At 47.3% G+C, this 17,065-nt stretch overlaps 1 protein-coding gene across 1 annotated transcript in view; it reads right to left on the bottom strand.

Moving 5' to 3' along the window:
* The window catches only part of STPG1 (sperm tail PG-rich repeat containing 1), a 58,878-nt gene that overhangs the window by 29,364 nt on the left and 12,449 nt on the right, over window positions 1-17,065 (bottom strand). The window contains exons 4-5 of the mRNA XM_069579050.1: window positions 15,200-15,318; window positions 4,268-4,369 (exon numbers count right to left, since the gene is read on the bottom strand). Coding sequence (XP_069435151.1) covers window positions 4,268-4,369; window positions 15,200-15,318 — 221 coding nt within the window. The remainder of the gene's footprint in view (window positions 1-4,267; window positions 4,370-15,199; window positions 15,319-17,065) is intronic.

Raw genomic sequence — 17,065 nt, 5'->3', positions numbered from 1 at the left:
TCAATGTTTGCCAAATGAAAAGGGACAAAAGCCATAAAAACTAGGTGATAACATCACCTTACCCTGGGATAGTATGGTAAGTATTGAAGTCTGATTTAAAAAAAACAACAACTTGTTTTTTCATTATTTTATGGTTAAAAGCTTGAGAAAATTGTCCTTGGTTTCCTCCACTTGACAGGGGTCAATAACCACACAAACACAGAAAGCAGAGGAGGCTGGGAAGGCCTGAGCAGCCCAGCTGACTCCTCTCTGTGCATGCCGGCCATGCTTCTCGCCATCTGGGTCATGGGCCACCACCTGCCACCAGAAGCAGGGCCGCTCTGTCCAGCGTCCGGCCTGGGCTCGAGTCCCAGTTCTGCCTCCTCCTACTTGCAAGGATCCATCGATGTTTCCAGGAGTAAGGTCACCCCAGCCTTGGACTCACTTTAGCTGTGCATTTGGGGCAATAGTTAACTGAGTACTTTGCGGGGGATGTTCCATCGAATCCGTATGACAAGCCTGGATCGAGGAAATTATGATTATCCCCGCTTTACAGACGAGGACCCCAAACTTCCTCAGCTAGCGAAGTGGTGGAACCTCCACGAGACGATACGGATCAGACACCCATTCCGAGGAAGAGTGGGCTGAGAGGAGTCACAGCCACGTGTTCTCGGCTACAAGATGAGCAGCTGATACATGCCTATGGGAAGTTTTAGCTCAGGAAGAATCACTATCTGAAACCGCCTGTGCTCATCGGTACAGACACACCTCTGCTCTCCTGCTAACTTCCAGAGAAGAAGGGTGCAAGGTCAGACCATCCTCAGTGCTGCTGCATGTAGCGTGTCTCTCCTGAGTCGCCAAAAGACTGGGCAAAGCGTGTTTTGCTAAAGCGCTATTTCCCTGAAGTTAAAGCAATACATTGTAGTCAAAGTTTGAATGGAAGAGCCTGCCGCTGTTGTTCCCCATTTGGATGTTGCTGCTCACATTCCCTTATTGAGCCTACATCTTCGTAAGCTTTTTGGCAGCTTATATATTGAACACTTCAGTTTCATGGTCGAGAGAGGATCAGAGCCCATGGATACTGACAACTGCTTTGTCTGTTTTCTTTTGTCTTTTCCCATGACTGTATCTATTGCCTCATCTTGATTTACAAGCAACATCTAGCAAACCTACAAAAATAAGCGTTTTGCGGTTTATCTAGGAATAATACAGAAAACATTGCTGCTGGTTTTGGTGAAGAAAATCAATTTTGTATAGTTTATTTCAACTTAAATAAAATGTGAGTTTTGTTTAAAGTTCAGGTACATTTTTTTTGGTGGGGACAAAACAGATTCTTGTGGTAAATTATCTTTCCAAAAATATTTTTCACCTTCACAATTGAAGATAAATTTGTTTTGTTTTGTGTTTTGGTAGGTGGTTTACTACTAGGGAAATTTAAAAATCCATTTTAATTGTGAAATTATTAAATGTAAGATTTATCTAACTTTTAAAATATTATATGTTGTAGGACCCCTGAAAAAAAAAAATAAACAAAGCACTATTTTCCAAAGTGTGTTCCTTGGCCTTCCAGTTCTATGAGATAAGGTTGTGTTGGTGGCAGCAGCAGCAGCAGGGAGATAGTTCCAGGGTCAAATAAACTTGAGAAGCCTCACACCATTCTGAAGATTCATAACACACACTGGAGTAGAGCATGCACTGAGAAGGCCTGCAATAAAGAAATCTGCCTGTGTTGAAACAGCCATTCCCAAATTTCTTCCATCATAGGATCTTTTTGGCTTAGAATACCTACTAACATTCTCTTTAGGAAAAACTGTTCCAAAAAATTCCCATCTGAGGCAAAGTTTCATCAATCATCACAAGAGAATTAGTCTGAGTCTAGCTGAAATGACACTCACTCATCAGCCTACGCCTTGGCTTTCTTTTAATTGCCAGGCCTCCGGTCTCCAACCTAGCCACATGCTGGCATTCATGAACCTCTCTCCAGCACATAACAGCCTTTCCAGAGACACTGAAGACTCTGCACATATACAGAAAAGCCGTGGAAATACCCAGCGCGCCCCCCCCCCCCCCCCCCCCGCCGCCACACACACCTGCCTCATTTGACTTCCTACCTAGTCCTGTGAATAATTCTGGAACAAAGCTGTGGAGTATAGTCATGAAGCTCTTCAGATTATTTGAATTTAGAGGGAGGACAGGTCCTCTCAAAAGGCTGGGTGCAGTTGCTCCAATAGTCATCCAGAAGTTTCTAAAATGTACTGACCCACAGCATTTTTTGGTCAGCGCCACCGGGAGTCACGCTTCTGACGGCCACACCAGCATCAGTAAGGCGGACCTTTCTCTGATGTGGTGGTGGCTGTTTTTAGTCACTAAGTCGTGTCTGACCCTTTTGTGACCGCATGGACTGTAGCCCGCCAGACTCCCCTGTCCATGGGATTTCTTAGGCAAGAACACTGGAGTGGGTTGCCATTTCCTCCTTCAGGGGATCCTCCCGATCCAGGGATCAAACCTGCATCACTTGAACTGCAGGTGGATTCTTTACCGCTGAGCCACAGGGAAGCCCTTTCTGATGGGGACTGCTCTCAATCCCTCTAGGGTCCAGGATCTGGAAACAAGAGCCGCTAAATGTGAAAGGCACAAAAGAAGGGGTGGAGGAATGAAATTGGCGACCAGTTCTGGAAGGAACTAGGCGAAACGTGGGAAGCTCCTGATAGAGCTCCACTTAGGGCCCCTGCCTGAGGATACAGGGACTCATGTGTTTAGAAACATAAACATCAACCCCTATATCCGTCACAGCAGGAAGAAGAAGCCTCAACAGCTCAGCGTCTTTGGGGTTTGGTCTGAATTTGGTAAAGACCTGATTAGATCCTGTCACACACAGATCTGCCCTTGGGCCCCTTCTCCTCCAGACGGCCCAGCCTGGTCATTTGGAAAGTTACTGCACGTACAGCCTAGCAGGGAATTGATGGTGTGCTCTGATTCAGCACCTGCTCTGGCACCAGGGAGGAGTGGGCATTGCCACTATTTGGCAAAGCTCTCAGAGAGAAAACCTAGGTGTTGCAGGAAGTATTGTTTGTGACTCAGGTGGCAACAATCATAACACTGAACATGTTTATAAGGCTCTGCAGTTTCAAAGACTATTTCAATCATTGCAACGTCAATTTGCCCAGGGCCTCTGGGGAGTCTTCACTCTGTGAGGCAACTGGGACACAGAGGGTGACGTGCTTGAGGTCACATCGAGGTTGAACCCAGAGCTGAGTCAGGATCAGGTCTTAAGTCTTGTCTCTAGTGCCAGGCCATTGTGAGAGGGCATGTCTTTGGCCCATTGCTTTGTAGTCTCGTTACTCACAGGGCTGGAGGTAGATGTGCGGCTGATTTGTGAACTGGCTCGGGGCTTGTGCAGCCCGAACATCTTAGCTGGTGAGGAGTTAACTCCCAAATCGGTTTGCTCCTTGAGCATTCAGCTCGGTCAAGCTCGAATTCCAATGAGTGGCTGCATTCAGTGTGACTTAAATGGTCTCTTTGTGTATGTGTGCGAGTGTTTTAAATCTATTCCAGTGTCAAGTATCATAATACATGTTTGCAAGAGATTATTATAACTCTTAAAGGGACAGATGGCACAGGCATCTTATTGATGCTGGAGTTTGGATTTGCTTTCTTTTTCACTTTCCTACCTCAGAGAGTCTTACCCTACTTTGACTCCCCTTGTCGTATCTATTTTATCTTATCAACAGATAGATGTTCAAATAAAGACTATACTTGCCCAGGTCAGGTCAGAGACACTGGCACTTCATTTAGCTACTTGAGGTTTGGAGCCATCCACAAAGATAAAGACCCACATCTTACAAAGAAGAGAAATGGAGAGGAGAGGAATATTCCTAAATTCCCGGCCTGCTGTCTGCTTTCTTTTAGGTCCCGTCAGATTTCTCAATAACTCGAATAACCCAGTTAGACTAAGAGGTGTAAAAAGTCCTGCTAGGGCAAGATGTATCATAAGAATTTTGTCTCGGTTTAGGAGTCCACTCCATGCTGACAAAATTGATTTTGGATGATCAGGTTCTGAATATGCTTCTAGCTTCTCTTCCCACTCAGGGAGTGGGTAGCAGTGGGGGAAAAAAATTACTTAGAGATCTAGGCTCCAGTTTACCTGCATGAAACCTGGGCAGACCATTACTCTCCTAATTAGAACCACAGGTCTGTGGAGAAAAGGGCCCGGATGTCCAATATGTGATTAAGGAAGGAAGCAAAGTACTGAGCAGTTAGTGCCCTTATTCAGAGAAGGGGCTCTCACCATAGAAGGGAAAGTGCATGTCCCTTTCTTGGACAATGACACGCTGTCGATCACAGGGGACTGGTGAATGACGTTGTAGAACCCCGGGCCTGGGATATCATCCTGAAAGGGAAGGGAGCATGGTGTCATCGCAAGACTTTCCATTCCACGGTGCTTTTCTGCAAGTTTTACATCCATTAACCCTAAGCTTCATTGGAATCCTCCCAGACAGGCGGAGATGCTACCTCCCGGATGACAGCCCAGCTCCACCAATTCCTGACCTGCCCCGTCACCATCGCAGTTCACAAGTGCTGGGGCCGGGACTCCAGCTCAGGTCTGGGACCGGCCCCCTGCCTGCCCCCTCCCCAACCAATCACAGCCCTTGTTCTTTCCACTATTCTGTACTGCATTCTAGCAGGATGCTATGGTTTCTTCGTGCCAATAGAGGCACGAGCAGAAAAACGGATCCTGAGTACATCGGCGGCTGTGCAGGTCAGCGTGGGCTGAATTGGGTCTGCCAAATCCGGGGCGAGAGAAGGGTGACCGATTTCACGTTCACCACACCCCACCTGACTCAGCTTCCTCCCCAGCCTTTCAAAGGAGAAACCAGGGAGTGTTTCTGTTTATAAAGCAAAGCGAAACGAAAACCACCTTCATTCCAAACAAGACCATCTCTAACTCTCAGACAAAAAGAGGTGGGCTCATGGGGCTCAAGTGCTCAGTGATGTGGGTGTGTTAGACAGAAACAAACAAAAGCTTGATTTCTAAGCTCATTTCTGCTGCTGCAGTTAATTGGGTTTGCATCTCATTTCCTGGGCTGGTTACCAGGGGGAGGTAAATGTTGACAGAAGTTGGTGAAGAAAGCGACATGAAACGACAAGGATGCTCCTCTGTCTCGAGGGTTTACTGGGTGCCTCCTTGGTGCCAAGAGCTTTTCAAAGGTTGTCCCATTTAATCCTCCAATGAGAAAGGGATGCCCCCATTTTATAGATGGAGACACTGAGGCCCATGGAGATGAACTTGCCCCAGGGTCCCACTGCGTCAGTGGCAGCACCTGAATTCAGTGTTATGTGACGGTGTATAGCTTTTTGCAGTAGAAATACTATCGGGTCCATTATAACGAAAGTGAGGCCCAGAGATGTTGGGGCCACAGCTAATAGACGGGGAAGCATAAGTTTAAACCTGAGCAGTCTGACTCTCCTCACTACCTCCAAGGTCTGCCACCCAGCTCCTCTTGGCCCCAGCCATCCCTACTGCCTTTCGCAGAGCAGAAAGAGAGCTCAAGTCTCCGTGGGGCCCTCCCCAGACTCTCCAGTCTGGATCCAGCCGTGTGTGATGATGGGTTAATATAAGGATATGGTCATCGGGGCTGTTAAGATTCTTCTGGGACTTCGCTGGTAGTCCAGTGGTTAAGAATCCACATTCCAGTGCAGGGGGTGTGGGTTCAATGCCTGGTTGGGGAACTAAGATTCCATGTGCCCTGGAGCAACTAGGTCCTCCTACCACAACTAGAGCCAGCGCTGCGCTGCAGAAGCCTGTACACCTCAGTGAGAGAAGCCCGGACGCCGCAACAAAGATGCAGAGTGTTCAAAAAGAACAGCAACAAAAACCAGAAACCACACACACAGAGCAGGTTCTCCTGTGCTGTTTTAAATGCAGTGAAGCCTTTGAGTCTTGCTCTGTCGAGGTGGGGGCAGGGAGGCTGACTCCTACCTTGCAGGTGATGACGATTCCTAGTGGACAGAGAGGGGGCTGACTACTGGAGGGTGGCAGGGGGGATGGGGGGGAGATGAGGCAGGCTGCGGGGAGATGTGGCCCAACCAGAACCCTGGCCTGTGGGTGCGATGTGAGGGGCTACAAGAAGAGGAACAAGAAAGAGGCTTTTTCTAGGGGGCTGTTTGCAGGATGGACGTGTTTATTGATGGTCACTGCATGCCGGGCACTGTGCTAGACTCACTCACGCATTTAATCCCCACGTTAAAGATGAGAAGACAGAACCCAAAGGGATGAGGTTCAAGGTCATGAAGCTAGTAATGGTCAGAGCCTGAATCTGAATCCAGGAGAGTCTGCTCTTGACCATTAAGACCAACTAACTCTCAGATGAGTGTAGGATAAAATGTGCATGATAGAAGGAAAAACAGTCCCACTGAGTTTGGAATCAGGAATTCTAGCATCGCTGCTGGTGCTGTCTAAGTGATCTTGAACTCTCTAGACTTCAGTTTCCTCACATGTAAACTGAAGATACTGCACTAAATGCCTTTGGGTACCTTGCAGCTTCCGGAGTCCCTCCAGGGAGGGAAAGCTGAAGCAGGAAATGTGATTTTTCTAGGTTCAAAGAAAAAAGAGTCTTGTACATCTCCAGACCCCAGTCTCCTGCCACACTCCCGATACCAGGATCAGCCAGCCCACAAGAATTTTCTGCCCACCTCTGTGAGTCTGAGGGGCTAGGGTTGCCAGCCAAAGCACAAGCCTTCAGGGCTGCTCCATCCCACCCTGCCCGGTCAAATGTGAATTTCAGATAAACAACAAAACACTGTTTTAGTATGACTAGGGCCCAATCAATATTTGGGATACACTTGAAACACAAGCTGAAATCAAGATTGCCGGGAGAAATCTCAATAACCTCAGATATGCAGATGACACCACCATTATGGCAGAAAGTGAAGAGGAACTAAAAAGCCTCATTCAGAAAACGAAGATCATAGCATCTGGTCCCATCACTTCACGGGAAATAGATGGGGAAACAGTGGAAACAGTGTCAGACTTTATTTTTTGGGCTCCAAAATCACAGCAGATGGTGACTACAGCCATGAAATTAAAAGACACTTACTCCTTGGAAGAAAAGTTATGAGCAACCTAGATAGCATATTCAAAAGCAGGGACATTACTTTGCAGACTAAGGTCCATCTAGTCAAGGCTATGGTTTTTCCTATGGTCATGTATGGATGTGAGAGTTGGACTGTGAAGAAGGCTGAGCGCTAAAGAATTGATGCTTTTGAACTGTGGTGTTGGAGAAGACTCTTGAGAGTCCCTTGGACTGCAAGGAGATCCAACCAGTCCATTCTGAAGGAGATCAACCCTGGGATTTCTTTGGAAGGAATGATGCTAAAGCTGAAACTCCAGTACTTTGGCCACCTCATGTGAAAAGTTGACTCATTGGAAAAGACTCTGATGCTGGGAGGGATTGGGGGCAGGAGGAAAAGGGGACGACAGAGGATGAGAGGGCTGGATGGCATCACTGACTCAATGGACATGAGTTTGAGTAAATTCTGGGAGTTGGTGATGGACAGGGAGGCCTGGTGTGCTGCGATTCATGGGATCACAAAGAGTCGGACACGACTCAGCAACTGAACTGAACTGAACTGAACTATACAAAACAGTTTGTTATTTATATGAAATTCTAAATTAGTTAGGAATCCTGTATTTTTACTTGCTAAATCTGACAACCCTACTGGACCTTAATCATATTTTAATTGCACCACATTGCAAACTGGTTTGCGTCTTGGACAAATAGGATGAGAACTGTCATCTCTTACCCTGGAAGGAGAGCGTGCTCTTTGCACTTAGTGAATATCCTAGAAGGGGCCTCCAGGCAGCAGGTTGGCTGGTGGTGGCTCATGAGGGCGACTTAAATATTCAGAAACGTTGCTAGCGGTAGCTTGAAATTGACCAGGGTGGGGGTGTTTACACCACAGACATTGGCAAATGCTATACATAGGACTTTTCTTTGTGGAGGGGAGAGGTGGTTTGCCAAGACACCATCACCTGCGCTCTACACTGAGTAGGTTTCCAAGCTGCCCAGAGGGAAAGGTCCGGCTGCAAAGAATTCAAGTGTTCTCCAACAAATGTTAGAGGTGGCACACGGCCCCTGGGAAGGTAATGCCAGTCCAATCTTTCACCTCTGGGATAACAGTTCATGTGACTAACATTACAGGATGTGGATGAGTTCTGACCTCTCAGCATCTCCCAAACTCAGCCAGCCCTTGGCTTCTTGGCCAAGATGAAAACCAAGAAGGTGAAAATCCAGTAAGCCAATCCAATAAAATGGGTATATGGAGGGAGAAGGGAAGAGAACTGTTTATTTGAGCTCTACTGACTGCTTTTTGAGTGTTTGTTACAAGGGAAGATCTGGACAAGGGGTACACCTGTTGTACCCTGGGTCTTCATCACAGCGTGAGGATTGAATGAGTCAATGGACATCCCATCAGCTTCATCATTACTAGTCCGCAATAGCCTCAGTGAAACTAGGACCTTCCCTCTGGGGTTAAAAGACCTTCAGAGTAAGGATGGAGTGAGAAATGCCAGGCCAATGTCCTCCCAGCCCCCACCTAAGACACACAGGCAACATTGGGTGGAAATGCACTTTAAGCACCCTTTGGAAGGAGGGGCTTCCCAGGTGTCAAAGTGGTAAAGAATCCACCTGCCAACACAGGAGACAGAAGGGGGTTCGATCCCTGGGTCAGGAAGATCCCCTGGAGCAGGAAATGGCAAAGCACTCCAATATTCTTGCCTGGAGAATTCCAGGGACAGAGGAGCCTGGTGGTCTACAGTCCATGGGGTTGATAAGAGTCAGACATGACTGAGCGTGCACACACACAAGTCCCATGGGCAGCCTTAGCACTTGCCAAGGGCCAGACACAGATCAACGATCATTCAACCCTGGGACAGATTTAAAGAGGTGGTGAGGAGGAGGGGAAGAGAGGGAGCTGGGCATTGACCTCCTCACCCTAGAGGGTTTGGAGGGGTATGGGAGAGGCTAGTGACCCACATCCTGGAGCCAGTTACATTTGCACACAGCCTGGGTTCGTTAGTCTTGATTTCATAGGCTCTGTCCAACCAAGACTTTCAGGTTTGCAAACCCATTTCCAGATTGGAAAATGTGGTCTCTGCTGGATCACTGGCCGAAGCTCCCACTAGAGCTGCCTTTTGAGCCTTCAGGGATGTCTACCCTGTTTCGGTCAGCTTAGGGGTGGCTGGCTCGTGTCCTCAGGCGTGCACTAGATGAGCAGAAACTAGGCTTCTGCTGAAGGGCTGGAGGTATACAACCGGAGGACGACACACTGGGGGTGGAGACAGAGCCCTGGCCTGTGCTTAGCCCACTGGCAAAACTGCACAGAAATGTGGGTTCCTGAGGGAGCAAGCTCCTTTTACAAATGCCTCTGGTCTCAGGGTCTCGGCAAAGCATCCGTCTGCCTATTGACTTCATCGAAGGCTAGAAAGCCTTTTTACAGGCTCATGTGGCCACAGTGGCAAGGCGAGCATGGGCCAGCAGACAGGAGAGCCAGCGTCCGCCCCCAGGGCACGTCCCCTCACTGGGCCTCCGTCTCCTCGTCTGTGAACCTGCGAAGAGGCAAGTGCAGTGTCAAGACCTAGGGTTCGCACTCTGGGCCTCCACGAGGAGTCCAGGGAAAGGAGGCCCGAGCTGGCAGTGGCTTCAAGCAGCAACTCCCCACCCAGAGAAAGCCATAATTTGAGAAGATACGTGCAGCCCAAGGTTCACTGCAGCACTCCTTACAACAGTCAGGACACGGAAGCCAGCCAAGTGTCACTGACAGAGGGAGGGATAAAGAAGGAGTGGGCTACCTATATACACTGGAATACCACTCAGTCACGCAAAGGGACAAATTGGGTCATGTGCAGAGACATGCATGGACCTAGAGACTGTCATACAAACTTAAGTAAGGCAGCAACAGAAAACACATATTACGGATTGACATACATATGTGGAGTCTGAAAAGATTGGTATAAAGCATCTTATCTACAAAGCAGAAATAGAGACACAGGCATAGAGAACAAAAGCATGGATTCCAAGGGGGAAAGCGGAGGGGATGGATGAATTGGGAGACTGGGATTGACGTTTGTACACTATTGATACTATGTACAGAATAGATAACTAACGAGAACCCACTGCACAGCACAGGGAACTCTGCTCAGTGTGCAGGGTGACCTCTGCTCAGTGCGCAGGGTGGCCTCAATGGGAAGGAAATCCACAAAAAGGGGGGTATATGTATACACATAGCCGATTCACTTTGCTGTACAGCAGAAACACAATGTTGGAAAGCAACTACACGCCAATAAAAATTAATGTGAAAAAATCATTAAAAAAAAGAAAAGCAGCAGCAACTCCTTTTTACCTGCTCCACCAAAGGGCGTCAGCATGGGATGCTGTCACAGATGGGGCCCCTCTGCTGTGCCCAGAGATTCAGGGGTCACTGAAGCCCTTCTGGTTCAAACTGTCTACAGTTCTGAGATGTGCCCCTTGTAAGACACCCTTCTTCTTTTCTGCTTTCTTCCCCTTCCTCCCCACCACCTCCCAACTCCATACACTAATGTCTGCCATCAAAGTTCTTTGCCCATCACTGGCCTGGATGGGTTGGAAACACAGACAAGAGAAGCCAAACCTGCATTTTCAAAGCGTCAGATTACATGGGCCTCATCTCTGAGCATGGCCCTCTCTTGCAGAGCCCTCCTCTTTGTTAGGGCTTCCCAGGTAGTGCAGGGCTAAAAGAGCCTGCCTGCCAACGCAGGAGACACAAGACACACAGTTTTGATCCCTGGGTCAGGAAAATCCCCCGGAGCAGGAAATGGCAACCCACATCAGTATTCTTGCCTGAAGAGTTCCATGGACAGAGGGGCCTGGTGGGCTACAGTCCGTGGGGTGGCAAGGAGTCGGACATGACTGAGCAACTGAGCATGCATGCCTCCTTATTGAATCTGGTGGCAGCTCATTAGCAGTCCCTGGAAATCCCGAGTGGAATGTGGGCAAAAAGTCAATTCAGCAGGCACACGCTCAAGCCTGCTGAGGGCCAGGGCTGGGCTAAGGAGCCAGGATACAGGCACGACCGACTGGCAGCCTGTATGTATGTTCTAGGAACAGAACAGAGGCGATGTGGCAAAACAGTGTAAGGTGGACGGCGTGAGTTACCCTGACTCGATGACAAAGGCCTGGACTTGAGATGGGGTCACTCATTCGACTGACTTTTGAGGGGCTCTGGGGTCTGGAAAGGACACTGATCAGATGTGCACATCCATTACTGCCCCACCAAGCTGAAGGTGGTGGGGGGCGTTCAGGGGAGGGGGTGCATTCTCCATGCCTCCTGCTCCCCCTCCCATCCGCACCCCCCCCCCCCCCGCCCCCGCAAAGATGCTGGGAAACAGTCTGGGAGCTAGGACCTGCTGCCTGGGTGGTCCTCACTCCACCTGACCTTGGCTATGCAAGTTACTTTACCCTCTTTACGTCTCAGGGTTCACTATCTGAAAAGTGGGGGTAATGGTAGGACTTAGCTCATGGTGATTATGGTGATTAAATGAGGTCAGAAATGCCATATCTTCAAGGGGAGCCTGGTGTGCTGTCTGTGCGGCCACGGGTTTGCACTTCCCACCCGTATTCCCTGCAGACCCCTGAGGAAGGGGCGCTGGTGACTGATGTGGAGGAGAGGCTTCCAGAGCAGGAAGGTCAGGCAGAGCTCACTGCAGCTTCAAGCATGCAACAGAGGGCATGTGTGGGAGGGCTTATCCCCCTGAACAAGGTGGTCTCTGCAAACTGTACTTCCTTTCACTGAAAAATCTCTGACTTTCACTGAAAAATCTTCCTTTCACTGAAAAATCTGTGAAATATCCCTGGTCTGGTGCCTGATCAAGGTCATAAGGAAACAGTGCTAACTTTTCACAATTTCATCACAATTAAACAGTTCTGCTTAGCACGAGGAGGGTGGATTTGCCGTCAGGCTCTGTCTGAAATTAACATATATTTTTAAATCATGGCTACTGGTAGGACACACACCCCGAAAAGGGGTGTCTGTATAATACCAGTACCCATTCATCTGTGCCTGGAAGAGATCAATCAAGTTTAGGATTATGGAATAGGAATCCCTGGCAAGGGCCTACCTATAATTAATATAGCATCCTTATTTTCGCGATGAGGAAATGGAGATGCAAAGACTTTCAGTGGGTATCCTTAGTGTTAGCCAGCTTGGGAAATAGTGACCCCAGTCCACGGTGACAGTGGGACAGAATTGGGGAGGCAGGGGAGGAAAGCGTCCTTTGGGTTTCTGGGCTAGGCTCGGTCTTAGATTAGGCATGTCTCTTCATGCATGCAGAGTCTGTAAATAATTGTAAAATGTTTGGGGAAGCAGACTTCACTCCTAGCAGCCCAAATTGCCAGTCCAGACACCGAGCTCAGGAAGGATTCCTTGTACCCAGCAGTCAGATTCTTACGGGGAATGCGAGCTGGGCTGTGGCGCCCTGAGGTCTCTCTGCAGAAGTCTGGTTAAGGTAAGTGCACATTTCAGAGGGCACTCATTCTCCAAGTTAAAGTTGTGCTAAATGGGTCACAGGCCTGATGTGAGGACACAACCAAGTTATGAGATCAGGCCCAGGGTGTGTACAGTTAATGTTATAAGAAGGGTGGTGAGGCACTGGAGTTTTAAAATCTGCTTTTAATTTGTATTGCCTCACTAAATTATTGGGTGATGTTAAACAGGATTCTTAGCTTCTCAATGCTCAAGTTTCTTCAGGAAGAATGAGAATTGTGAGTGTGGATTAAGGTATTTTTTTTCCTGTTTTTACAGCTTAAAGAACCTAAAATATTATAATAACCTGAATGGTATATTTCAGATGAGGAAACTGAAGCCCACAAAAAGTCAAGGGAGTAGTCTAAAGCCACGCAGCTAGTAACAGAATTCCGGGGACCTGGTTTATGGATCCCATGCCCTTTCCATAAAGTTCCATACTTATTTACAAAATGCTTTCAAATGCTTAGATGAACGTTTTCATGTTGTCGAACCAACACGACCACGTTTAAAAAGTCTGGATCAAATTTCTGAGCTATTTCTCTCTATATCAGATGCTGCCTATAGCTTTGGCTGGCTGGCACCTTGATTCCTTCAGGAGAACAATTTCTACCAAGTAGAAATCTCTACTTTTTCAATAGTAGTTGAAAATGCAGACTTTAAAAACCAGACCATTCACGTCTCTGGATTTGAGTCTTCACACCGTGATCATCTGGAATGGGGCCTCACACGTGACACGTTCCCCTGTTTTGAGCTTGGTCTGTCCGGGGGAGGCCTTTTCAAAACCGCGCTGGCTCGCTGTCATAGATGGACTTGATGACTTTGCAGGCCACACAGGGAGGTGTGGTGTCATGTGTAGACAGAGCGTGAGGTTTTGGAGTGAGTTGAGCCTGGGTTTGAGGTCTAATTCTTTCAACATTGATTCAGCAGATATCCATGTGAGGGCTCTTATGCGCCAAATCCTGCATTGTGAGACCTTGGGTGGATCACTTAACTTCCCTAAGCCCCGGTTTTCTCTTCTGTTAAAAGTATAAACCCTTCCTTTTAGCACTGTTCTCAGGATTAGAAATACGGTCTAAAACTGATTTCATAAAAGAAGGGATCAGTAATGGTGGCTGCTTTTTTTTTTTTTTTTAATTGAAGGATAATTGCTTTACAGAATTGTGTTGTTTTCTGCCAAACGTCAACATGAATCAGCCATGGGTATACCTATGTCCCCTCCCTCTTGGAGGTCGGGCTGCAGATATCAGAGAGATGGACAGTACATGCTCAGTAAATGGATCAGACCAAAAGGGAGAGAGACAAAGGGACAGTTGAAACACAAGAGAGAAGGGAGAAATCTCTTGAGTAAACAAATAGCTTATTTATCACCTTTGGAGAAAACCTACAAGTAATTAAAAATGTGTGTGTGTGTGTGTGTGTGTGTGTGTGTGTGTACACACGCTATATTATTTGCTCTTTGGAATCCTAAAATAGCAGAAGTAGAAGGAACTTAAACATTCCCTAGCGAGCGCTCTTGCTTAAGAAGGAGGAAACAGGACAAAGGGCATGTGGCTTGCGAAGGACTCATCCGAGTTCAGGACCCAGACCTCCCCGTTCCCTCTCGCCACCGTGGCCGCGGGGGTAGGATGAAAAACATTTTTAGAATGCAGCGAAAGGTAACTGACATGACGGCTCCTCCAAAAGAATGCTATTCTGAAGGTCCTAGTTAGAACAAGGGAACGATTTTTAAAGGCTCTGGCGTCTGTGAGTTGCTTCCGCCCCCTGCTGGTGAGAGGAGAGAACGTCAGACCTGGGCCTTCAGCGGGTGAAATTTCAAGTTACCAGGGGAACACCTTCCCGTGGAGCCAAAGAGAATCTTCCAGATCAGAGAGGAAAAGAGGCACAGATATCTGGGGAAGAAGGTGAGACTGGGGGAAATGCAGAAACATTATATAGCACACTGCTGAAGCTTAAGAAAAAGAGTGGATGTACCACCACAAAGGTAATTGTACATTTATTGTGTGTGTGTGTGTGTGTGTGTGTGTGTGTGTGTGTGTGTGTCTGAGTTGCTCAGTTGTGTCCAACTCTTTGCGACCCCATGGTCTGTCCATGGGGCTCTTTGGACAAGAATACTGGAGTGGGTAGCTATTCCCTCCTCCAGGGGATCTTCCCGGCCCTGGGATCAAACTCAGGGTTCCTGAATTGCAGGCAGATTTTTTGCCGCCTGAGCTACACAGCTCGTTTACTATTTGAAGAAAGTCTTGTTAATTCCTGTCAAGTTTTGAATAAGGCTGAGGAGAGAGGGAGGAAAGGATTTTTTACTTTTTACTTCATATACCAGAGATTTTTGTATTTTTCATTTTCATAATAATTTTAAAAAATACATTTTCTGTTAAAATTTTTTTTGGTTTCAGTATGGCCCAAGAGACCAAAAAAATTTTAAGAAGAAATGTATTTTTAAAAATTATTATGAAAATGAAAAGTACAAAAATCTCTGGTATATGAAGTAAAATCACGTTGTTTCCCGCTGGACTTCATATCCTTTCAGCTCATTCTTAACAATCCGGTCGGAGCGTAGAGGGAGCTGTGGCTCCTTGGCTGACACTGCCCTCTACTGGTCATGGGGACAGACTCACTAAAATCCAGACTAAAAGTAAGACAAGGCCGTTCATTTCGTTACCTGTTTGTGGTAAAATCTCTTGGCTTGACTATTAAATCCCTTTTTTTCTGATTCTGGGATTATCAAAGGCTGATATTTATAAGGAATGGAGGATTGTGTTGGATACGCAGCAGTAAAACCTAAACGATAAAAACAGAATAAAAATGAGCTCAAAACAAAGAATGACCAACACGTGCAGAAAACACAGAGCTACATGTTAACATTTTATTCTAAGTGGAATAAAAGAGAAGCCTGCCTTTGGACAAGAGATAAACGTGAAACTGGATTTTTTTAAAGACTCTATTGGTAATTTTTTGGTGTTCCCTCCTCCCCCTCCCTGCCCCCCCCCCCCCCCGCCCCCGCCAAGCTCTTACACTAGTGTTGGTCTCACAGCCAAAGCATTTTGTCCCAGAGAAGGGGAAGGATCTGACAGGAAAGGCATTCTTGCCAAGGAGGAAGGGGACACAAAACCATCTGGGGCAGCCTTGAAGAGAAGCCAGGCCGGGGAACAGAGAGCCCTCACTCTTCTTAAGCCCAGTCGCAGGTGAGCAACGCTCGGTAACGATACAGAGAGGCTGATAAATCTCAGAATGGGGCTCCTGGCCATTCTTCAGCACACAATGCAAGACAAATGTAAGTTTAAGTGCCTGCTTTGGGCAGACTTGGGGTGAAAAAGCAGAAGAGGACCATTTATAGAAAACAAGTTTTTATCTGCCTGGATTGTGAGGTATCAGTAATAGATAAACTCCCCCTTTTCCTCCCTCCCACCCCCCACGGATAGTGCAGAGGAGAGACAGCTGCACAGAGGAAGGGTCCTGGAGGCCTGCACTGGGCTCCCCTCGAGCAGTTTCCTGAGCATCGATCAGCACAGGCACGCGAGAAAGCTCCACAAGGCTGGGAAAAGACTCAACTGAAACATCAGAGTGGGACAGTGAGGCCTGAACAGTAGGAACAGCAGCCACTCCCATCCCCACAAGTCAGAGTGGAAAACTTCATGATTCGCGCAACAGAGGGAAAGACGCAGAAGGGTTTTGCCTCAGAGACAGGGCAGAATTGTGTGCTGTGCGCTCAGTCACGCCGGACGCTGTGCGGCCCCATGGACTGTGTAGCCCGCCAGGCTCCTCAGCTCGTGGAGTTTTCCAGGCAAGAATCTTCCTAACCCAGGGATCAAACCCTTGTCTCTTGCGTTCTCCTGCATTGGCAGATGGCTTCTTTACCACTGTACCAGCTGGGAAGCCCAGGGCAAAGTTACCCTTAGACTAAGTGTTGCTCTGGTTCCAGCTAGCAAAACTTAAAAGCAAGAGTCATAAAAGGTCAAACTGTTTCCAAGTAATTTAAGTGCATCCCAGAACAAAGCATAACAATTTATAGGACTACTAAAACATACAGTACTCAACAGGTAAAACTATCCAGCATTTGACTAAAAAAAAAAAATGATGGGCATGCAAAGAAGGAAAAAAATGCAATTCACAATGAGGAAAAAATAAACACATGATTAAATCTAACTCAGAAATGATGGAATACAAGAACATTATTACATTATTAATAAAACATTATTACAATAATAATTGTATTCGATATGTTCAAGAAGCTAGAAAAAAGATTGAACACATTAAGAAGGTACATGGAAGATATAAAGAAGATCCAAATCAAGCTCCTGAGGGTGAAAACTAAAAAGTCTGAGATTAAAAATACACTAGATAAACGGTTTCCCTGGCAGTTCAGTCAGTACAGAATCCAGCTGCCGATGCAAGAGAGCTGGGTTCCATCCCTGGGTCGGGAAGACCCCCTGGAGAAGGAAATGGCAACCCACTCCAGTATTCTTGCCTGGGAAATCCCATGGACAGAGGACCCTGGTGGGCTACAGTCCATGGCGTCGAAAGAGTC

This window comes from Ovis canadensis, chromosome 2, assembly GCF_042477335.2.
Source record: "Ovis canadensis isolate MfBH-ARS-UI-01 breed Bighorn chromosome 2, ARS-UI_OviCan_v2, whole genome shotgun sequence".
Taxonomy (NCBI): domain Eukaryota; kingdom Metazoa; phylum Chordata; class Mammalia; order Artiodactyla; family Bovidae; genus Ovis; species Ovis canadensis.
This window is presented reverse-complemented; position numbering and strand designations above follow the sequence as displayed.